The sequence below is a fragment of the Carex rostrata genome, chromosome 10 (assembly GCF_964058835.1).
Source record: "Carex rostrata chromosome 10, lpCarRost1.2, whole genome shotgun sequence".
Lineage (NCBI taxonomy): Eukaryota > Viridiplantae > Streptophyta > Magnoliopsida > Poales > Cyperaceae > Carex > Carex rostrata.
Genome location: NC_135927.1, coordinates 9,734,352 through 9,760,023, shown reverse-complemented (window position 1 = coordinate 9,760,023; position 25,672 = coordinate 9,734,352). Strand labels below are relative to the sequence as shown.

Genomic DNA, 25,672 nt, shown 5'->3' with positions numbered 1-25,672 from the left:
AATATAGGTTGGGAGAGTCAAGTCAACACATTTCGAATGCGTATCCTCTGCATTAACTCAAAAAGGAATCTTTTGAGTTAATGAATCTCAACCGTCTGATTTTAAACAGAGCCAATCTGGCCTCTGCTTATGATATAGGGGCTCTTTAATATTAGTGCGGATCTAGTATGCACGAATCTTAAAATAGAGGATTCATTAACTCAAAAGATTCCCTTTTGAGTTAATGCAAAGGATACGAATTCACACATTTCAAACCCCTATAAATACACATAGGATTTCTCCATTTTGTAGGTAATTTCAAACTCATGACCTCTTGAGAGCTATGTGTCTTTGCCACTAGATCAAAGAAATATTCCTTTTATGCAATATGTTTATACTTAACTATTAAATCATAATAAGTATTTATAATTTACGTTAGTAAAAAATACAAAATATTTTTATTTATTAGACAGTATTTATCTTGAACTTAATTTCTTGTGATCATTTAAAAAAAATAAAACATGACAAAATATTATTAATTTGCATATCAAGTATAATATTTGTAAGTTTAAATATAAACAACTTACATATAAATAAAGGGGAACTTCATGTACACTCCTCAAAAACATGGAAATTACGTGTTTCCACCTCTAAAATTCTTAATATCATATTTACCATTTTAAACTTCAAAAACTCAAAAAGCAGTCCATTTTAATGTTTTCTATTAAAAGACATTTTAAATTTATAAAGTGTTTATTTTTCTCTTCATTGAAAAAATAAAAATATATAGCATGTTTTAGTAAAATATCAGTCTTCTACTTAGACGGATTTCGAGTGCAAATGGTCAAATGGGTAATTTCTCTACTTTTGATGCTTACACAATGACATTTTGGTATATGCGTTGTAAGCGACCAAAGTAGATAAATGATCCATTTCTTCTCGGAAACTGACCAATTAGAAGACGGGCATTTTTCATAAACATGCTACTATTTTTTTTTAATAAAGACTAAAATGGATACTTAATAAATTTGAAATGAGTTTTAATATGAACGGTAATAAAATAAGTAAATTTGTGAGTTTTTTAAATTTAACTTTACAATTAGAAGACGGGCATTTTTTATAAACATGCTACTATTTTTTTTAATAAAGACCAAAATGGATATTTAATAAATTTGAAATGAGTTTTAATATGAACGGTAATAAATAAGTAAATTTGTGAGTTTTTTAAATTTATAAAGTTAAATATGATATTATGAATTTTAGAAGGAGAAATACGTAATCCCATGTTTAAGGTAATAGTTTTTAATTATCCACCGCACCCTACTGATAGCTTTTAATTTCATTCCATGGAATCCTTGTCCTTTGAATCCATTCTTCTCTTGCTCAGCCTCTTCCTCCTCTCGTCTCTCCTCCTCTCCATATGGAGGCGTACAACAAAAGAGCCAATTGCATACTCACCCAGCTTCAAGCCTTACCCTCTTGTTGGCCACATCCTTCATTACCTTCCGAACCAGCACCGTGTTGCAGACTGGCTATCAGAGGTGCTCGCGGCAGCCCCGACTAACACTGTTGTTTTGACCATGCCAGTAGATGATCATGGAGTTGTGACTGCCAACATATCTAATGTGGAACACATACTCCGAACAAACTTCCAGAACTATCCAAAAGGCGAGAGGTTCTTGACCACCCTACATGACTTCCTTGGCTCCGGGATATTCAATGCGGACGGAAAGACATGGAGGGATCAGAGAAAGACTGCAAGTTTTGAGTTCAACACCCGATCATTGCGCTCTTTTGTTGTTCAGTGTGTGAAACAGGAAATTCAGACTCGGCTGTTGCCCTTGTTAGAGAAAATTTCGGCTAATGGGGAGGTTGTTGATTTGCAAAACTTGTTTGAACGATTTGCATTTGACAATGTTTGTAAGGTGTCGTTTGGTCTCGATCCAGGTTATCTTGACCCGGAGTTGGCAGGTGGGTTAGCTCAAGATAAGAATGGGGGCGATTCTGCCACCAGCTTTGCTGAAGCATTCAGGTCCAAACGTGATTTAATTAATTAAATCCTCACATTTAAGGAATCATATTATTAATTTGTTAGTTAGTTCACTAATAATTGATTTCTTAAAAACACTCAGGGATGCAACCCATCTCAGTGCTGGACGGTTCTGGTATGCTATACAGCGACTCTGGAAGATCAAAAAGATATTTGATATTGGGTCCGAAAGAAGGCTACGAGAATCTATCTTAACAGTTCATGAATTTTCTGACAAAATCATCCGCTCTCGAAAGGAGGAGAAACAGAAAGATGAGAAGCATGATCTCCTCTCTCGGTTTGTTGCCAGCTCAGACAACTACTCAGACAAGTTCCTTCAGGACATCGTCATCAGTTTCCTATTGGCTGGCAGAGAAACCACATCGTCCGCCTTATCATGGTTCTTCTGGATTCTGTCATCCAGGCCAGACGTAGAAGCAAAGATTTTAGACGAAACTCGTTCAGTCCGTGCCAAGAACGGAGGTTCGGAGACAAGCTGGTACAATTTTGAGGGGCTGAAGGAGATGCATTACCTGCATGCAGCTATATCAGAATCGATGAGACTGTACCCTCCAGTACCAGCAAACCAAGCCCAGGCTATGAAGGATGATGTCCTGCCAGATGGAACCCGGATCAAGAAGGGATGGTTCATATCATACAATGCTTATGCGATGGGTCGAATGGAGGCAAATTGGGGGAAGGACTGTATCGAGTACCGGCCCGAACGGTGGATAGATGCTGATGGGACATTTCAACAGGAGAGCCCATTTAAGTTCACGGCATTCCATGCAGGACCGAGGATGTGTCTAGGGAAGGAGATGGCATATATTCAGATGAAGTCCATCGTAGCATCCATTTTGGAGCGATTTGTGATGGAGATTGAAGAAAAGGGAAGGTGCCCGGAAAAGGTTATGTCGCTCACGCTCCGCATGAAGGACGGGTTGCCATTTCGTGTCAAGAAAAGGAACTACTAGCTAGAAATTTTTCTCCTCTTCAATGGCCACTGATAGATACAAAATTATAGTAATATGTAATGTGCTATTGATTACTTGTGGCATGCTCTGTGATTAGCTAAGAAATATCATACATTTTTCTTGTGTATGACCATGATGAATATAGTTTGTTCATATTAATTACAGATGGGGACCAGCACCGGGTGGAGGGTATTGGCTAAATGAAGAGACGAAGAGGTCGTGACGAGAGGGACTAAATTGAAGAAAATAACAAGAGGGGCAATTTAATTACACAGTGGTAAGACAATTAAAAGCAGTACTGGTACAACCCGGTATGAGTGGGAGTGGAGTCTTACACGAACCAGATCATAGCAATTAAACAGGGGCATTACTGGCAAAAAGATGGAAAAAGCAAGCGTACCGAACCTGTACAGGACAACTGGTACGAAAGGGATACTCCTCTCCATTGGTTCTCACAACTTAAACTTACAACATTGTTGGGTCTACACCTCTTATTTTGGGCTCTAAACCCGAAACCGCCAGCACATTAAGCAAACTGCCAGCCCATTAGGCGTTTTTATTTAAAGGAAACCGCCTGGCTGGAAGCGTTTCCAGTAGACTGGTGATTCTTCCATGTCAACTTTCCCTGCTCTACACACAATCCATTTTTAAAATATCCATTTGAGTACAGCTTTTTTTAGACAATAGAAACAAGTGTTTACAAATAGAGGAAAACCAAGTATAAACATAGTGCAAAGTACTGTAATTTTCCAGCGCATGGCCAGAGAAAGAAAGAAGTACATGTGTATGATTCCTAATATAGCTTGGGCATCTTATATTGTGTTATGGTGTCATATACTTTAACTAATGCATATGAAAACGACCTTATTAAACCGTAAAAGAGGGTGGCAGAGATATGCTGAAAAAAGTCTTGGAGAAATGTTCCATGAAATTTTTTGAAGAGAAGGAATTGACGAATAGTCAAGCTTAACACAAGATTAGTGAGATAAATTTTTATTTAGCTGATGATTTATGCTAAATAATAGAGTAATAGACAATTGTAAAACATTACCGGTATGGCAGTATTATGGGAATTCGCATCCTCCGAGATGTCTCAAACTTTGAGTGTTTTTTTTTTCAGAAAATTTCAACTGTTCAAAACTTCAAATACGTCTTACACGATTTTTTTTTTTTTTTTTTTTTTAAGGGAGTTACTTGAAAGGAGGGAGGGGAAAAGGAAGGAAAAGTTGAGCAACATTTTGTTAATAGTTTTAGAAGAGATATATTTTGTTTATTAGTTTTTCATAAAATCATCACCATTTTATTCTCTCCAGTTTCTCTAGTCGGTTGTATTTATTAGTTAACTTGAGACTATTTCATTATATAATACAAACTAATTTTAATTCATTTTATAAGGTTGTTATTTGGTTTTCTTAATTAATATGTAGATGTGTTTTAAGGTCCATAGAATAATTAATAATCCAAATAAAATGAGATAAAAGAAAGTGATCTTCATCTAAATTGAGAAAATTATTTTTAAAATGATTAACTAAAAAGGTTAAAAAGTTTAATGCTATCTCTTATAATGTTTTCTTTATTTTTAGAGGATTAATAGAGGATCTGATTGGACATAAACAATTATTTTTATTTGCATAAGTGTTTCTATAATATGTATAATTATAAATTATTATTAATATTCATAACCCCATAGCACATAACTACAAAACAAAATCCAAATATCATCTCAAATAAAAAAAAATATCAAAATATTATAATGTAATCAATTGATGAAAAACAATACAAATATAAACATATCTAAATTAAATTAGTCCAAATACAAAACAATGCATAACCAAAAACAAACATAATACAAATTTATAATCCAAATGAACGATCCTATTTATAATATGAATTATTCAAATTCTAAAATTTCATTTTCATCCATTTTTATCTCAAAGAAAAAAAAATCCTTAGAACTTCAACCCAAGGCACTGGAGAGCTTCCAATTCTCTTGCATTAGAGATGTTACAAACCTTTCATAGTATTAAAAATTAAAAAAGGGTTCATGTGAATGGATGCTTGGCAGGTGCAATCCGAGCTGCACACGCTTTATTTCATTTCATTTTATTATTATTAAAATTCCATAAGTATTCTTTATCGCAAGAAATATGCATGGGAAATATACGTTTATACACACGCAGCTACATCAAAAATTTCAAAATAAAGGGAGACTGAATTTCTAATTCAGTCTCTCAAAAAAGTAAAATTTGGAGACTGAATTGGAAATTTGATTCTTGTTGTTTTTGTAAAAAAATATATATATATTCACGCTGCTTTCCTAAAATTAATTTAATTAATTATGATTTATAAAAAAAAAAATTCACCAAAGAACGCAAGGGAAGAAATAGAAAACACAATGTGTAAAAGGGAATAAAATGTCTTATCAAATCCACGCTTTTTATTCATTTGGGGAACAGTTAGAACAGTTTTTAGAGCTACATCTCATCTCCATTTGTTCATAATCTGGGCATTTCCTTGAATATACATATAAATTTCCCACATAAAAAATGAAAACATTAATAAAATAATAGGTTATCCTTTTATGGTACAGACTCATTAAGAAAAAAATGTCCTTACTAATTTTATACCATCAATGGATACGTACAGTTTCCAGTAACTGGAGAGGATCTGATTTAAACTGTTGAGAACAAGTGATAAAAAGCACTCCTCGGTCCGATTTATTGTGACCACCTTGTGTGACATCTGTACTGTCCGTGAACGTAGAAGGTGCACCGTGGGACCTTTATTTTGGGAAATCAGTTTATTTTCCATTGTCTACGTTCTCTTTTTCTATTTTCTTCACCTTTTTTACAATGTTATTTATGGAAATTGCAGTTTTTAAAAACTGTTTGGAAGTCCTTTTAAAGGAGAGAGCGGATGAAATCTGCACTCCATCAATTGCACTCACCTATTCTCAAATACAAAATTTTAAATTCTCTCTTTTATAAATTGTGTGAGAGAGAAATTTCTGAAGTGCAATTTCGATGATTTTCTTGATCTGCAAGCGAAGCGAGTAGAGAACACACACGTTACTATTAGACGGGAGAAGCTCTTCTGCTGCACTGCTATTCTACATCTCTAGTAATAATCTCTATTTTTAATTTAATTTTACACTTAAATCTTGATTCGAATAGAGATTGATTTTTTAAATTAAAATTCTAAAACTTGTAAGAATTCTGAAAAGTTATCCTATGCATATCATAATAAAGTTACACTTTTCTCTAGCTCTAGTCATGATATCTAATAAAATCCGGCAAAATTCTAAAATGAATAGTAACTTTATAACAATTTTGAACTACAACCATATTTTAACTATTTTTTTCTAAAAAGTTAAATAGTAACAAAAGTCTATTTTTTTTTTTTTTTTAGCTAGTACGCATGATGCACATGTCATTAGGAGACCAATTTATCCTCCCTCAAGAGCCACCAATTATACTAATATTTTTCCCTCAAAAACCACCAATCATACTAATAATTAAAAATAGGATCAGTTTGGGCCAATTTGCATAAGCTGGAGGCTTCTCCCACAATGGATCCTATTTTAATTAGCTAGGTCCTAATTTAGGCCCAGTTAAGCTCAAAGCTAATTTGGGATAAATGTGACAGAAAAAGCATATCAACAGTACATAGGACAAAAGTTTTGAATATTTATGAAATAAACCTTTTTAGTGTGGACCAAGTCAAGCAGAGCCTTCACAAAACCAGTAGTTAGAAATTTCTTTTTTATGGCAGCTTGAAGACAGCTTAAAGAATAGATATATATATATATATTAAACAGAAAGATGAAAAAAAAATGATGGCATAAAAATATTTGTGATCTTTTCTGTTCTTTAAAAAATATTCTCTTTTTTTCAAAATATAAAAAAAGCTGGGTTAAAGATCTGTATTAAGAAACAGATCCAAATCTTTTATAGGGCATGCATGCAAAAAAAATAAGAAGAACATAATTGTTGTTATATCATTCTTGCCTTAGAAGTGAACCAATATGAAGACAGTAAGTTAACTATCCCATTTACCAATGAGACCTTCAACTTACACGTTACGTTGTTTCATTTTTTATTTTATATATGTTAATTATTGAATGTCAATTCCTTAATCAATGGTTGACTTGTAATAATGTGCCGTGAAGAATGAAAGAAAAGAAAATAATATGTAGATAATGATAATATATTGCTGTGGTCTGTACATGAAATTTGAGCTGCTACGCCAACTAATTTTTACTATGCAACAAGAGTACAAGACAGCCGAATATATTCTTTTTGTCGATATTTTTTTTCTAACTAGCTCATTTTTAGTGGGGTATCTGTAACCTACCATAAAAGAACCTACTATACATCTAATACCATACCTATTCATTTTTAACATTGTTTACTGCCTTTCCAAGAAGGGGAAAAGGTTAAATATGTATCTAACTTTTCCATGGCTACTTATTAGCTAAAAGATATTTGTTCATATTGTCTAAATCTAAAGTACTCATTCCACAATGATATGTCCTTCTCAAAATTTTGGTCCATGTAAAAGTGCATATGTTTTCTTATATTTCTTATCGATCGTTTTTATCAATTAAAGTATTTTCACTGGTATATGTGAAAAATAATCCCCAATATATATTATTTAAATAATCTATACAAGTACACATGCTAAATATATTGCTGACTATGCATGCAGAGCTACTTGCCTAGAGATAGGAATTGTGCATTGAAATAACTTAAATTGAGAAGCATTGTTAGAGAATAAGCAGACATGATCCAACACTTATGTTTGTGCTCTCTCATTCTTCAATTTGCATGGGTTTCATCTCCTTAGAAAATATATTTTTACAATAACATTAATTGAAGTCAGTGTTATACATGCAGATCAGAGAGAAGGAATATCTTTGTCTATGAATGCTTTTGCTTGTTACTCACCTCTCCAATTCATCACTTACTAAGCACACAGTCAAATACTAGAGAGAGAGAGAGAGGAAGAGAAATGATGGAGGGAAGCACAAGGGTATCATTGTTCATACCTCTCCTTCTATTACTACTAATCATCTTCCCATTCTCATTTTACAACCGAAACATGGCACGGCGTAATTTGAATAGTTACTCTGATAAAATAGTCGACAATGGCACATCTCTTTTGTCCTCCATTAAACATCACAAAAGAGCGGTACGTAACATATATATTTAAATTCCAAACCATAAAACTAGGTGTATAAGATCATCCTTATGTTTACTTAAATGCAGTTTATCTCATTGGTTTAACTACTTTGTGGTTTAAACTTGTGTTAAAATGGATTTGTCGGTTTTATCCTATCGCATGAGATGCATATATAACTAAAGTGCCGTTCAGGTGACAAATACTTAATCCAACGAGCTCTTCGCAAGTGCTTTTGAAGAATCATAATTTGCCTGATCATTATTGATAAAACAAAAATTACAGTGTTGATATGATGCCTCATTATTGACAGAAACTTGTGTATAGAAATGTAGGAATGTAAATTATCTTACTTTTAGAACCTATTTTGTTAATTACTATGATTCCTTTTGTTTTTACTTTTAAATAATCTGATATACATCAATGAAGTCCAACTGATATATTATGCTTTCCAAATGCAAGATGTACATATATATATCGATACGAAATTTGATTTTTACCAAGCATTCGACTTCTGTGATTGATTTACTTATAAATGCTCCTTTAACATGTACAGATAGCACCAATTGAGAAGGGACTGTCTCGTGCCCGGTTTGAGATTTTACGTGCCATAGCACTGGATACCTACACTTCCAGTAAGACAGCAATAGACGATTATGTGCCACGTGGTGCCGTCTACCGCAATCCAAATGCTTTGCATCAGTTAAGTCAATTCTGTCAATACATTATTGTTTTTGTTTTCTTCTTCTTAATTTTAAGACATAATCACATAATCCTTATAAAATTTCTGTGCCACGTGATTTTATTTCTATCTATACAGGAGCTACCTTGAGATGGAGAAAAGATTTAAGATTTGGGTGTACAAGGAAGGAGAAGCACCGATAATCCATAGCGGACCTACAGCCAACATTTACTCCATAGAAGGGCACTTCATAAATGAAATGGAGGATATTTCAAATCCCTTTTTGGCTCGAGATCCGAGCGAGGCAAATGCATTCTTTCTCCCAATTAGCGTCACAAACATCGTTGGTTATGTGTACCGGCGAGATGTGAAGGATTACTGGGGCCCGCTGAAGCGCTTGGTTGCTGATTATATTGATGTCATAAAAGAGAAACATCCTTACTGGAACCGAAGCGCTGGAGCAGATCATTTTTTTGTTGCTTGCCACGATTGGGTAATCTTTCTCTGTTTTTCACCTTTCACTTCTCCTTATAGAGGTGAATTCAACTATCAATGGAAAAAAAAAAAATCAATAAAACATTTTACTAAGAAATTTTCTTCTGCTTCACTGAGATCACATGAGAAAATTTTAATAACTCATAATGATCGGAATTTTAGAATTCGTTGGAAGTTTCTCAAATATTATCATAATTTAAAGTTACAATTTAGTAATGTATATACTCTCAACATTAGGTATAGATGAGAATTTAAGCTAGTATTGTTCATTCCACACTGATTGTAACTTGTAATTACTAATGAAATACTTGAAAAGGTGTATTATTAATGTGTCTTTTATTATCTGTCAGTTGTCACACAAGACTATATATGATTATAGCAGGGCAGAGTCATATATTGTACCTAAATCCATGTACATCTGTCAATTTAAAAAAGAATGCTATTAAGATAAGCACATGAAATTTCTTCCTAAAAAAATAACATTTTCAAATGTGGCTTTCAGGGCGCATATCTCTCAGGTGCCGAGACGAAACGCGAATTCTATGAAAACTCAATACGTGTAGTTTGCAACGCTAACACCTCCGAAGGCTTCATACTCAACAAAGATGTAACTCTGGCTGGGATCAACTTGCCAGACGGTCGAATCGCACAGCCAGAGAGAGACCTTAACCCTCAACAGCGCACACTTCTCGCATTTTTCGCCGGAGGAGCACATGGCTACATAAGAGAAGCCGTGCTTAATCAATGGAAAGGCAAAGATTCCGAGGTGGTGGTCTATGAATACCTCCCAAAAGGGCTGAATTATTACAGCTTTATGAAAAGGTCTAAATTTTGCCTTTGCCCCAGTGGATATGAGGTTGGTACACCAAGAATTACTGAGTCCATTTTCATGGGGTGTGTACCGGTTATCATAGCAGTTGATTATCCACTGCCATTTGGCGATGTATTGGATTGGAGCAAGTTTTCAGTACAAGTACCAGTAGAGAAAATATCTGAGATTAAGGTGATACTCAAGGGTATATCCGAAAGACGGTACCAGTTGTTGCGAAAGAGGGTGCTACAGGTGCAAAAGCACTTTGTGTTGCATCGACCAGCAAAGCGGTACGATTTGATTTCCATGACACTACATTCGATCTGGTTGAGACGGCTCAATCTTAAATTGCCGTATTGATCAAGGATTGTTGATGGGTCTGGTAGGATATTTAATTTAGATTAAATTGTCTAATAGTTTCCTTACTAATATAGGGTGTTGTAAACTGTTACTATTCAATTGGCTAAATCTATTTTTTACATTATCCTGTTCTTGTTGTTAGTTTGATACTTTGATTGATTGCAATTTCTTTTATTTGTATTGCTGTTATGTTTTCCTTTATGTGAAAGTGAAGTACTTGTACTCAACAAATAATAAATCGTTACACTTTTCTCATTGTCTGTGATCATTTTGTGCAAGAACAAACCAAAGTGCAATAATTAGTTACACTATATATTGTTTATTGTAATTCTGATTTTTACCTCATTTTTGGCAAAATAAATTCATTAGTAGAATGATTTTCACTATTAATTGGAACTTTCATCTACATGAATTCAAGGAAAATTTTGTCTTGTCATAACTTTTGGTGCATTAAATTATGAAGGTTATTTTAACTTTTGGGTATAATCATATATCATATGATTGTATGCGTAGCTAGAATTGTCATATGTAAATCTTTAATATCTTTTTGGTAGAAATATCAACTAAAGTTTTTCATAATGTACAAGGCTATTGTTCAATCAACAGGCCCAAAGTTTTGGATGCCTTCCCTAAGATTAAGCTCATTAAATGGGCTAGTATCTGTGGAATACATGGGCCTAGCTAAACCTAGACAACTATTTTTTATCTTTATTTGCTATTAAATTGAAGAGAAAATTTCTAGTGCATTCATTCAAATTTCTAAAATAACTAATTTCTCTATCAAAACATTGAAATTTTTTATCTGTCCATTTTAAATTGAAATCCTTTCTTATTTGACCATGTGGTAATTAAATTTAAAAATTTAAGTTCAATTTATATTTTATGTTATTTTGAAGTTTAAATGTCTATTTTACTCTTCTTTCAAATCTAAGATCTCATTTCTTCTTCATTTTATTGCTGCTAATGGTGTTTAAAGAAACTCTTTCATTTTATTTTCTGGATACTCCTTTTCTGCATAGTGTAAAATCAATGTCATACATGTGAGGAACTTGGTGTTCGCTAGAAGCTGAAGTTTCAATTCTAGCAATCTTGCTTAATATCAAGCAGAGTGTGGGCTAAAGAGATTTAATGTCCCATTTTGTATTAATTTTGGAGCCTAATTTGATTAAGCAGAACTGAGTTAAGTACAACTCAGAAAATAAAAGGATGAAGAATTCAAATGGTGGTCTCAAAATTTTTCAAGAAATTAAATTAGTTTTTATTTTGTTTACCATTTAATATAATTATAGGGGTGTAGAAGAATGAGTGTGTAAAAAGGGCCCTAAGGGGTGTGTAAATACTTTTTCTATCTTAATATATTGTTAGTAGGTTTTTGGCCATCTGACCTTCAAAAAAAAAAATAGTTTTAAGTTTTTGACTGTACTATAAACTAATTCAGAATAGATATGATGAAGCATGACATATGGCAAGTGCATGCTTCACAAAGGATGGAAGGAGAAGTTGATCTTGACGATGTTTTTCTTAGTTGAGATCAATTAAGACTTTATTGGGACTGAAAATGTGTTTTCAAGAAATGCTCCGTTGGAACTAAAAAGTGATTCTTTAGTGGTGACACCATTGACAAAAAATGGAATGAAGAAGAAAGGAAACCTCAATTTTAGAAGAGAGACAAAATAGATATTTAAACTTCAAAATAAAATAAAATTATAAATTTAGTTTAAATTTTCAGATTTAGTCAACACATGGGTAAATAAGAAATGATTTCAACTTAGAATGGAGAAACAAGATATTTCAATGTTTTGATGGAGAAATTGACTATTTCGAAAGTTTGGATGGATACACTGAAAAATTTTCCTCAACATAAATTCCTCTAATAGAACCAAGTACTTAATTTAATGAGGAATAAGACGCTCTCCAACTCAGAGGGTGATGAAATGCAGTTTAGGACTAACCTCAAAAGTTGCTCTCAGCATTTTGACCCCACCTCGTCCCGGCGCCTTCATCATCTTTCCAACATTGCCACTGTGCTGAAAGCAGCAGCAGCAGCTTAGGGTATACCGACATAAAGGTGTTCTTTCTATTAGCGACGGTAGTATTCGCGATGGTATACTGACAGTATCCCTCGCAGATACTGTTTCATTCTTGTAGTATAACCCAATAAACTGCACGAACAACTTCAGAGCAACAGCGATAAACTAAAGCAAAGATGTGAACCATTTCGGATCAGGTCTCAGGCGGAAAGATCTCAGCAAAATTTTGAGAGAGGTGAGCAAAGGTGGATCCAGGATTTTGATCCGGATTAGGCACAAAATATTGACAAGAGTACAATATTTTTTTCTAACGAATTGAAATAAAGTAGTGGATATAGATCTAAAAAAGTCACGGTACGACAGATACGTCACAGTTCAACACGGTTCCGTCATTTACGTGTGCCGGTTACATGCCGTGATCATTCACGTGACGTGACCATTTTTCAAAAATTTGAAATGACAAGACATGTTACGCAAAAGATTTGATTACGGCACGACACATTATTACGTGTAATTAAGACCATTAGATCTTGATCGAATGGTAAATATTAAATAAACTAACTTAAATTATGAAAAAAAATAGTTAAACATGACAAATGTAACCGGTTACATTTGGACACGTCTTGTCACAACGTACCATGACCACGGCGTAATTAACATGTTGTGACCATTCACTTGCTATAATCATCCTTCCAAATTTAATCACAGTACAACAAGACACGTGATCCAAGTTATGACGTGACTAATTATGACACTTTACATATTTATATCCTTAGCAGCTGACATTTTTTTTCTTTTTTTAATGAATCAGTCTGAGCTGAACTAATTTTCTTTTTTGTATAATTTTTTTTTACTGGACTGTGAATTAAATCCAGAGGTAGGCACAAGTATAAAATAATACTGAATTCAAAAAAAAAATTGAATTATACTTGCCTATTCCTTATTCTTTTTCGGTCCGCCACTGGAGGTAGCAAAGATGGCAGTGATTGAATGGATGAAGAGGATTAGGTTTTCATGGATGTATGGCAGGAAATTTTATAATAAGTGAAGATGTCAGTGATGAAATGGTCTGTTGATTTATCAGTAAATTTGAGGGTGGTGACTGTTGAGTTCTCTCGCTTGTGGCGTGGCGATGTCTCTTGACTCCACGGTGAAAAGGGTAGCCACGTGCGTGCTCACAGAAATGGTTTGTTTAACCCCACCGCTCTTGGTTTTTGTGTTCATCTCTATCCATCTCCCTCTAACTATCAAGCGCGCTGCTTTAACTCAAAAGGGCATTTTTTTTGCTAATAAATTTTAATTATCTGATTTTAAACATAGTCTTTTCGGTTCTTGTCTATGAAATAGAGATTTTTTAATATTATTGTAGATTTAGTATATACGAATTTTAAAATAAATCAGACAGTTGAGATTTATTAACTCAAAAGATTCATTTTGAGTTAACGCAAAGGATATGGATTCATCAAGCGGTGGGATCTCATGCGGGTCACTGCACATCCTTTTATAACCCGTTCCATACTGGAGCTCAATTTGCTAATATATCTGAGCTTGTTTTTATGAGTTAGTTTACACCGAATTTTTTTTTTTTATCAATATATAATAAAATATTAAATTTAGAGTAGATTTTTATGAAATTTCGAAATATAAGAAGAATGGAATGATTTATTACATCTACTTAATTTTGTCACTAATCATATAAAATTGCTAAAAAAAAGAAAGTTAGATGAGATGGTCCACCCGTCTAATACTGTTTCATAATTTAATAAACAGTACTGAACGGGTAAATTATCCCGTTCAGAAACTACTTTTTTTTTTGTTAATTAACAAGTTGCGTAATTTCAAAATAAATAATCAGTTTTAATATCTCGTTTTTTGACTTTGACATAATTAACGAGTTGCGTAACTCTGATCTCATTTTTAACTAATTAAATTAAATTAGCTATTTATTTGACAATTTTGAAGTTAGATATATTTGCAGCTATGCTAATAGAAACGTCTGTTTAGATCCGGACTGTCAGATCAGAGTATGCACGAATATTGAAGGAGCCCATTCACTACATCATGAACTGAATTGGTCCTGATTTTGATCGAACGGTCCAGATCTAAAAGGAAATATTTTGTTACCTCAGTGGATACCGACTCCGAAGAGTGCGTATCCTCTGAGATATCTCAACTTTTGCGTGACCGACGTGTCCGGTGCCTATTCGGGGGCGATGTAGGGGGTCAGTATTATGTGTGCTTTGAGATTCGTGAAGTACGTATTTAAACGGTTGGGATTTTCATAAAGTCACGCAAAGTTTGAGATATCTCAGAGGATACGAATTCGACTCCGAAGGCCTATAAGGAACGAAATTTGGGCCAAGGTGAACTGGTTCTAGGCTTGTGTTGTACATATAAAGAGTTGGTACGACCGTACGAAATCCATTGTTGAGAACAAAATATTTGGTATTTAAGAATGGAAAAATTACTAATTTAATTAAAACTTCAAAATGAAAATAAATCAACATAAGGATCACTGACAGTATACACATCGAAAGCAGGAATGTGAACAATCTCACTCTGTCTTATTTCAAAATAATGCTTCAAATTTAGCTCAATCCTATGTTAAAATGCATCTCTCAGATTCTTACACTTTACAGCAGCTTAGATTTTAAATTTGTCAATTAATAAACATCATAACAGTAATTAACAAGTAAAAGTCAATTTGCATTAAGACTCGCTATATGCATAATAGTATTGATTTTTAAATATAATAAAAGGCTAGATTATACAAAATAGGTTTTCATTTCTCCATAGCTCACTTCCAAGTCGGCCAAAGAAATAGCTACAAAATGGCTTCGCATAGACACAAATAAATTAATTTGAAATTAAGTAATTAGCTACAAAAATCGATTTATCTTAATGAGATATCCAAAATATGCGATGAGATTTAAATTTGAAACAAAATGATAAAGAAAATGTTTACATCTAACATAAATCAAGAAATTTGTATAAATGGACGAAATTGGTTCAAGTTAAAACTACTATTAATAAATGCAAACAATTTCTTCAGCAAATGAGAGCATCGATTGTTTCAGTAATTATAGAACTCCGCAAATTATTCACCAGCAAACCTACTGCACTAAAAACTTACTTAGATGCAACAGTTGAGACTTGAACCTCTAAAAAATCTTTTGTTATCTTTGTTAAAGTTGGATACAAATTCGAATTTCTTTTTACCAACTACCAAGGCTTCTTCCAAATAGTTATTTTAAACTTTTTTCTTTCGATATTTTTACTTAGTAGGTTTAGAATTATTTATTATTGTTTTCAACAAAAATATTTGAATCAAATTAAACAAATTCATAATATTATTACTTTTACCCAACTAAAATTAAAATAATATAACTAAATATATATACTGTATATATTGATTTTCTCTAATATCTTATTAGAATATTTAAAAAACATATTTAATCATTGTAAAATTATAAACATGCTTTAGTAAAAAAAAAGTATTATTAAAATATAAAGATAAACTTGAAATTTTGTATTTACAATAACTGAGTTACATTAAGAGATACTTAAATCAACAATCAAATAACAATTGCATGATAAATCATGCAATAATTCTCTCTATTTCTCTCTCCACATGCAATACTTTTCATATTATCAAATTAAATCTGAACTATTTTTTTTAACCTGGCACGAATCTCAAAACAGATCTCTATAGTTTTCATAGGCATCAATCATCATATTGAGTTTAATCTGACCGGAATTAATCTTGATCGTTCGTTGTTAATTGGTTCTCAGTCAGGTACCTAGAAGGATAAGGATTCACCACTTATGGTTATGTCCCTGCTTAACTCCGAAGTATTTGCAACGGAGCAAATAATTAATACTCGTATTCCATTTCCTAGTCTGATTATCTTAAATTAATTCTGACATGGTCTATTTAATTTATTTATTTTCTTGTTGAAACTTCAATTTTAATTGTTTTAAAAGTTTATTCTTTAATTTATCAGTAGTGACCTTAACCACACGGCTCACACATTTTTCTATTCCGACTCCAACTTTATGTTAACACTTAACAGTGTTTTAAAACCTTTAATTTTGGGTCCGAGTTTACTAAAGTAAATCAGGTTTTGAGTTTGAATCCCGACCGTCCAATCAGATCTGGAGGACTAATCCGTCTCAATGTATAATTCACGAGATTTCTTAAAGGTCATTGTTTCCTAATTTTGTGCAATGGAGAGGATTGATGAGAATAGGACTGTCAACTAAGTCGAGTTAAGTCGAGTTAGACAGTTTGAATTTGGTTCGTGTCAGAACGAGCCGATCTTAGTCGTGTCTAAGTTGAGTTTGATTTTGATTTTAATTAGCAGATCAATGACGATAATCCATCTTCGTGTAAACTCTAGAAGATAAGATGGGTTGCGTCACCAATGATTCTGAACCGTTGGATTTTAGTGCGATAATAATTAATGTGTATAGTTTATGGATTTCATTTATGAACGATATAAATAAAGAGACTTGTGTTCACTCTATATATGGCGACTTAACTTTCTTTCTTTATGAAATTTTGTACAACGGGTAGTTGTTTTGTGACAAAATGTACAACAAATTGTTCAATCTTCCGTGAAAAAAAATGTCAAAAAAAAAGGAAGTTATAAGCAAGGTTACCCAATTAATATATATTATTTAATCTACTGAAGAATGTAGTTAATTGTAAATATATCAGAACCGTCCAATTTAATTTCTAATAAAAAATATATCTCATCCTACTGATTTAAATAAAACTTCAAAAATGAAAACAATTCAACATGAGGATTACTGACACAATACATATCAAAAGTCGAAGATATATTTTGCAACATTTGTACAAGACTGTAACTCAAAAAATAAAGAAAAGAAAGCAAACATTTGAACAATCTCACTCTGATTTTTAAATATAATAAAAGGCTAGATTACACAAAAAAAAAGGTTTTCATTTTTTCAGAACTAAGTCAGCAAAAGAATTAGCAACAAAATTACTTTGCATAGACACAAATAAATTAATTGGAAACCAAAGAATTAGCTACAAAACTTGATTTATTTTAAATTAGATATGCAAAAACATATGAGATTTAAATTTTAAACAAAATGATAAAGATTCAAGTTGAAGTTATCATTAACAAAGGCAACCCAATTTTTTAAACAAATAAGAGACTCGATTGTTTCAGCGGTAATAGAACTTTAAAAATAATTCATCAACCGATCTACTGAATTGAAAGCCAACTCAAATGCAACGGTTGAGACTTGAATAGGTAACAAATCTCTTGCCATCTTTGCTAAAGTCCGATATAACTTCGAATTTTTTCTCCACCATCTCAAAATATCAAAATTTTGTTCGTTGGACTCTAGTACTAAGACTTTTTTTCAAATAAATATCCAACTCATATTTCTTTGACTGCATTTTAGACTAAAATTGAAAAAAAAAAAACTTATTTCAAAAAAAAATTTCCCACATTTTTACCTTCCACTTACGGAGACCGACTACTTATCACCTGATTTATTATGCTCTCATACTCTTAAATTCTGTAAACAAAGTGTGTCCACATCGCATTACTTTATTTTACACAACAGCTTATTATATGAAAAGATAAAATAAATAAGAAAAATATAATATTATTGTTTTTAAAATTAAGATAATATAACTTGATATATATTACATATATTGATTTTCTCTAATATCTTATTAGAAGATTTGAAAAATGTATATAATTATTATATAATTAAAAACATGCATTATTAAAAAAATATTAAAATATAAAAATAAGCTTCATATTTTTATATACAATAACTGAATTACATTCAGAGATACTTAAATCAACAATCAAATAACAATTGCATGATAAATCATGCAATACTTCTCTCACTTTCTCTCTCCACGTGCAATCTTTTTTCATATTATCAAATTTAGCGAAGACATATAAAAGCTTCCGTGGATAGTTTGACATTTTGTATATGAATGAACATTTGGTGATAAAAAAAGTTAAATGTTTTCAATTATATATTATATTTAAGTAGCCTGATAATTATTCTATGAATAAATTTTCGAGTGTGTTTCCCTAGTATTTAATATCTAACTTCTATTTTTAGCGTCCATATTCGAGTTCTTAAATTTTTTTTTCTAATATTTTAAATGTTATACGCAAGTATTTAAACCTCTATCTGCAAGCAACTAAATTCTAAATTTGTGTAGTTTTAACTTCTAACTACCTCTGTATTAAAGCCAAAAATAAAAGATTACTTTCACCCACTATTTTTTTCTTTGACCATTCTCGTCTATTTTTTCGATGATCTGTGATGAATTTTGCGAATCTAAAAATATAAACCTTTTTTACTCGATTTTATTTTTCAAATGAGATTCATGAAGAAATATTTTTCATGTTTTTTTAAATCATTGTTTTTATTTTATTTTGTAAAGTAAAGCCCATGAACACTATTTAAATATTTGACACAACTATTTTTAACGATTGTATACAAAGGTTTAAATGTTTGATACTATATGATCGACATCAGAGATTTAAATGCTTGAACATAGTAGTTTAAATGATGACATTAGAAGTTCAAGGGGTTGTAGAGTGAGGTTTAAAAGTTGAAAAATTTAAAGACCTCATTGAATTTACTTTAAAAAAATAATTTCAAAATAACTCAAAAATATTTCTGAAAGAAAAAATCGAGTAGAAAACGCTCGTATTTTTAGATTCGTAAAATTCATCAATTGTCAGAAAAATGTATGAGAATGATCAGAGAAAAATTAAAAGGAGTGGGTAAAAAAAAATCTTTCATTTTTTGACTTCAAAACAAAAGTAGTTGGAAGTTAAAACTACACATATTTATAATTTAGTTGCTTGCATATAGAGATTTAAATATTTGCGAGTAACATTTTAAAATGTTATAAATAAAACTTTAAATGTTTGAATATGTGCATTGGAAATAGAAGTTAGATAAAATTAGAAGACTTTTTCTGCTAAACTTGTTGGAGGATGCGCTCGAATATGATGGCTTTGGATATTAGAACATTTCTCTATATTTGTATGTAACTAAATAATTTATTCAGTGATTTAAAATTATTAACAAATTGATATATCTATGAGACTTTAAAACTTAACTGGAATTATATCTATTTCACAAATAAAAGAAAATGCCTAGCACCTCCTCGGAACTGATATTCTCTTTAATTAGTTCTCACAAGTAGAACGAGGAATATGCAACCGTCTGTTTTAATCTACAAGAACTTTAATGAATCTGACACGAATTTTAAAGACACTTGTATTTCACTTCTGGCTAGTGTATTAAAAACGGTCCGGTCCAGTCCAAACCCGTCCGGGCCACAGGGTTGGCGGGGTCTCACAAGTTTACACGGGTCGGGTCATACGGGTCTGGTCCTATGAGGCCTACCCAAACTCGTGCTCAACCCTTGATTCCCACAGTCTAGTCCGGTTCTAGGTCTGGTTCGAGTTTAGTCCTAGGTTCGATCCGGTCCATTTTTTTTTTTTTTTTTTAAAAAGCCTCTGTTACAGAGAGGATTTTTTTTAATCAGCCAATGCTGTACATGTTGCTGATCCGTTCCCTTCAATTCAACATTTTTTTATTATTCAAAATTGTTTGACAACATGGCTATTATTAATTTGTATAAAAAATAGAAATGAAGATATTGACTTAAGAGAATAACAATAACATCTATTATATCTCTTTAGAGAATAACAATAAAATGTATGGGATGAGGAGTGAATTTATGGAGTGGATTCAATACATAGTTTATTTAAGCTACTGATTAATTATATATACATTTAGGAGTGGATTCAAGTAGAATGAATAGGAGTTAAATTGAATCTTTTTTTTTAAAGTTGTATTTATATATAATATTTAGAGTAGAATTAGGGTGTTCTTAAGCTCACCAAAGTGTTTGGTGAGCTTAACTCCAAAACCCATCAAATCGATTTCAAATGACGAATTCGAACCGTTAGAATCCGCCTATCTTACGTGTGATGTGTCTACATGTGAAATTTGTAAACATTCGAATTAGTTTAGTATAAATTCAATTAGTCAAAATTAGAAGGTTAATAAATTAATTTTAGTGCATTCATTTTTTGAACGTTTTTTGACCGCTTGACTTAATACTAAATTAATGTTTAAAATTTTCACATGTAGACTCATCGCTCGTAAGGTATGCGGGTTTCAACGGTTCGGATTCGTCATTTGAAATAGATTTGATGGGTTTTGGAGTGAGCTTCAGAACACCATAATTCTGCTCTAATATTTAATATAATTTAAGCGTTAAATGTTATGGATATTATAAAATTATTTTTTATTCTTTATATTAAAATTTTATATGATTGATTTTTCAATGTATTCAATCCTTGAACTGTCCAATTTAATTTCTAATAAAAAATACATCTCATCCTAGCGATCGTGGAACATGCCCTAGAAGAGTACTAATTGTGTTATCTAATATCTCAGTCTAAGTAATGAGAAATTTAATTTACCTCTCCTTTTTTATATAAATTAATATCTTTTCCATGTGCTCCATTGTTTATGGATATATGTTAATCTCTGTTGGAATCTCATTCAATACTATTCTTTTTATTGAATGCAAATTTGAATTACCGATTCTTTATTTTACTTAATTTTCTAAGGCAATTTGGCTTTAAGCGTATTTTCTCATCCAGGTAATATATTCTAATCAAAGAAAAAAATATATATATTATTCTCTATAAATCATAAATTAAAAACGAAAAAATCCTGCTACGTAGCGTGGAGCCTATTAATGTTTTTATTTTTTTTTTAAAAGTCAACCTTGACTCCGACATTTTGGAGTGCGTATCCTCTGAGATATCTCAATTTTTGCGTGACCGATGTGTCCGGTGCCTATTCGGAGGTGATGTAGGGGTCAGTATTATGTATGCTTTGAGATTCGTTCAGAACGTAGTTAAACGGTTGGGATTTACCATAAAGTCACGCAAAGTTTGAGATATATCAGAGGATACGAATTCACATTTTGGAGAGTTCAATTTGTGGAAATTTTTATGAGCATTTTTATTCCCATAATAATAAGTTAATGATGTCACGGATACATATGCACAGGTCATTACCTTGCATTATTCACAATCAAAACTATACGTCAAAAAAAGAACCTCAAATTCTTTATGCAGATTATTAGGATCAGCAATTTATTCCTAATTATTAACAAATATTACGTCTCTATCTCTCTTTTAATCAGGAGCAGAAGGAAAATTAGAGGAAAAGTGGACTAATTAGTTTTCAGTATAAATAAAAAAAATTGGGAGTTTGTCCATTTAAATTTATAATTTTTGTATTATTAATATTTTCATTCCTAACTTCAATTAAAGAGATTATTTTTCTCTTTGTTAGATCTGACTAGATTTTTTTCCCTATATTTTTTTTAATAATTTAAAACATTAATTTATAGTAAACATGGAAGGTCACGTTTTGGTTCTTGCACAAATTAAAACATTATTTTATAGTAAACTCATATTAGAGCTTAAAATTAAGTTGTTTCTTAAATATTCGTGGAACCAAAGTAATCCTTGAACTATGGAAGAAAATAATCAAACTAGCTAGTCCTTAAATTTTCTCAGTATTAGAACCAAATTCATCTTTCTTTTAAATTGTTCTCAAAATGACTATTTGGCTTCTGAGAGAAATAGTCAAGAACAACGTTACTTATTTTTTTTTAAGTTAAAATAATTATTTTGGTGTAAACAAAGTTTATGAATAAACCTTTGAGTTTAAAAAAAAAAATAAGTTCAATGAATTATTCAGTATAAATGGTTGTTAAGAACCCAACATGTTACTGTAAAAAAAAATTCAAAAATAAATAAATTCAAAATCAAGACCTGAATTTATTTTAGATACTTGACCCTTCTTTATTTGTATAGTTTAGACTTATCTTCTACATAATTTGATGGAAAATAGTAGGCAAAATTAAATAATTCAATAGTTATGATAGCCATATCTGTACATTTAAAAATGTGTAATGTTGCTACTTCGTTCTTTTTTATTAGATAAATGACAGTAGTACAGATAGATTAACAAAATTAGTACATATGTTCAAAATATGGCAAGAAAATTTCTGAATATAATTTGAATACATTTAATATTGAATGTATTTCAATTTATAGATAGCGTTGTAATTTAAAAAAAAAAATTAATATAATAGAAGTGTGGATAGATACACCCACAATAAATTCGCATCATGTCTATATTTGATATATTAAGAATTTTCAGGGGTTATGCATGATTTTTTTCCCAAAAATCAAATTTTGATAAAATTACGGGAAAATGCTTTATTGTAGGGCATGTGTTCGTGGGACCCACCAATCCTTATCTTTTCAAAAAAGATCATAGAAAAATAATTTTAAAAAGGTACCCGAAAGCGTGCATTAGCCTGAGCCTCCCATTAATATACCTTCCCACTAGCCTTCGGTAAAAATTAAAAATGGCCTCCATTTCATATCTAGTTGTTGTTTGTTAATTAGATAGGGGCAAAAGGAATGATTATCGGATCAAATTCAATTGGATGTTTAATTTAAATTGTTCGATATGTATGGAAATTGAACATTTAATTTGGATTAATAGATAATTTATAATTTTAATTTTCGCACAAATTTTGATGTAAATTAAACGGTTCATTTCAAATTTTAAATCGAGTTTGATCTGATGCCATCCAATTACCAGTTCTTGTATTTGATATCTCAAAAAAGCAGCATATATATATTTTTTGTGCAAACAATTGAGATTCACCAATAGTGTATAATTTTAATTTCACGCGAATTTTGAAACAGATCAAACAATTTATATCAGATATCAAGGACTTGGCTACGGTGCTATGGGTTGCATAGAGGCCTCCCGTGCTACGGCTCAATATTAGACTTTTCAAAATCCAAACGGTCGATCCAAACCGTTCATCTTGTTCTCCATATTAATATGTGTTTGGAGATCAAATTTTACATTTTTTTGAAATTTTTTACTATTTTTTTAGATTTATTGAAAATCGCTGTTTTTCAGACAAATCTGGACCATAAAAAACAGCGATATTCAATAAATCTAAAAAAATAGTAAAAAATTTCTAAAACATGTAAAATTTGGTCTCCAAACACATATTAATATGGAGAACAAGATAAACGGTTCGGATCGACCATTAGGATTTTGAAAAGTCAAATATTGAGCCGTAGCACGGGAGGCCTCTATGCAACCCATAGCATATTAGCCAAATCCCAGATATCAAACTAAATTTAATGTGATGCGATCTAACTACCTTTCTCATGTTAAATATCTTAAAAAGACATTATACAAAAAAAGAGTGAGCCTATGGTACTATGCATATTACGATTTGGTTCGTAATACGGATCAATATTTTTATTTTCAAAATCCTAACGGTCGATCTGAACCGTTCAACATATTCCCCATATGAATATGTACTTGCAGACCCAATTTTATATTTTTTAGAATTTTTTTACTATTTTTTAAGATATGTAGAAAATCACTATTTTTGGATGGTCCAGAATTTTCAGATCAAGTGATTTTCTAACTATCTTAAAAAATAGTAAAAAAATTCTAAAAAATATAAAATTTGGTCTGCAAGTGCATATTTGTATGGAAAATATGTTGAATGGTTCGGATCAACCGTTAGAATTTCGAAAATAAAAATATTGATCCATATTACGGACCAACCCGTGATATACATAGTACCATAGACTCACCCACAAAAAAATAATAACATTAGTACTTTTGTACAGACAGTTTAGATTAACGGACAATTTATAAGTTAAATTTTGCACGAATTTCAATGCAGATCGAACAGTCCAAATTATAATTCAGTTCAAATTTAGTCCGATATCCATCGGATACTCATGTTCCCCTGTTAGATATCTTCTTTAAAAAAAGTATACAAAAAAAAAAAATCAACACATTGATAGTGGTTTGAATTGAAAACAACTAATAGTATTGACTATTGAGAAAGTTATCCAGTGTTTGCCTGTTGGTGATTCAGCAAAGACAATTTCTCTTTGCTTTTATGATATGGTCTCTTTGAAAAAGATCCATTAAAAAAGATAGTTTGAATTGTATTCAACAAAATGGGGAACAACGGAAAGTTAATAAGAATTAGATGCTACTTGACAAGACCAAAAAAAAAAAGAACAGGATGCTATACACACACACACACACACACACAAGTCAAATTATATAATAGTCTGGCTTATTAAATAATTATTAAATCTAGGCCACTAAAAAAATTTAAATCGCTTAGTAAATTGTACAAAAAATGCACCAGAAACTCATCATTTTGTATACGCACAGGAAATGCAATATATGAAAATATGTATGTTATTAAAGTACTTATTACAGTACATTTTTATTTTTGAGGATTGCCAAAAATGCTAATGAATTATAAATTTTTAATCCAAAAAATATTTAATATTTATGAAATTTGTACTGTATGACATCCAATAATTGAATTTACATAAATGTTGTCATCCAAATTATACAGTATCCTTGAAGTGTTTTTTTTAAGAAAAAAGTAACCTCAAGGAAAAAAATATTTACTTTTTTATTTTTTATTTTTTTATAAAAAGAGTACGTATTGTTACTAAGTATACCATGGCTATACATACAACAAAATAAAATACGAAAGAACAGACCCCCACAGTTGATACACGTTGATTGCAAATGTTTTTTTAAATAAAGATTAAATTTTTTTATTTTAATATTCATAAAGAATTTATAATTTAAAGGTTAGAGGTCAACCATCAAATTAATATTTATAAATGATTGTTCTTTCTTAGTTTCGTATCAGTAATTTCTTATACATATAATGTTGTCTTTATCACCAGATCAAAGGCTAATTCTCACAAATTACAATAGTTGCATAAGTTGCATGAAGCGGAGATCAAGTACACAACATTTAATTTGCAAAAATACAAAAAGTATCTTATAATTTACTCCTTTTTAGAGGATAATGCCAAAAACATGCAAATTTCATGGACTTATACATAATAAAATATCTAGTAGTGCTACAGTGTTATTGTGCAAGGTTACTTTTTTTATTTGTTCTTGAGCGAGTGGTGGAAGTCTGGAAGATACCTA

General features: G+C 31.3%; 2 protein-coding genes across 3 annotated transcripts; both read left to right on the top strand.

Moving 5' to 3' along the window:
* Positions 1 to 1,277: 1,277 nt before the first annotated feature.
* LOC144560667 (cytochrome P450 CYP94D108-like) lies at positions 1,278 to 3,781 on the top strand. 2 transcript variants are annotated; one of them, XR_013513441.1, is made up of 3 exons: positions 1,285 to 2,011; positions 2,112 to 3,038; positions 3,148 to 3,781. XR_013513441.1 is itself a non-coding variant. In XM_078309910.1 (2 exons), exons 1-2 carry the CDS (start codon positions 1,326 to 1,328, stop codon positions 2,980 to 2,982), a joined length of 1,557 nt encoding a protein of 518 aa, XP_078166036.1. In that variant the 5' UTR covers positions 1,278 to 1,325; the 3' UTR covers positions 2,983 to 3,135. The 2 variants fall into 2 exon arrangements, 1 of the variants encoding a protein (XP_078166036.1); XM_078309910.1 differs by lacking the exon at positions 3,148 to 3,781 and having other exon boundaries at positions 1,278 to 2,011; positions 2,112 to 3,135.
* A 4,124-nt stretch (positions 3,782 to 7,905) lies between these two features.
* On the top strand, positions 7,906 to 10,759 carry LOC144560686 (putative glycosyltransferase At5g20260). Its single transcript, XM_078309934.1, has 4 exons — positions 7,906 to 8,172; positions 8,717 to 8,862; positions 8,981 to 9,335; positions 9,840 to 10,759. The coding sequence occupies exons 1-4, from the start codon at positions 7,993 to 7,995 to the stop codon at positions 10,506 to 10,508; spliced, it is 1,350 nt and encodes a 449-aa protein (XP_078166060.1). The 5' UTR covers positions 7,906 to 7,992; the 3' UTR covers positions 10,509 to 10,759.
* Positions 10,760 to 25,672: the final 14,913 nt, after the last annotated feature.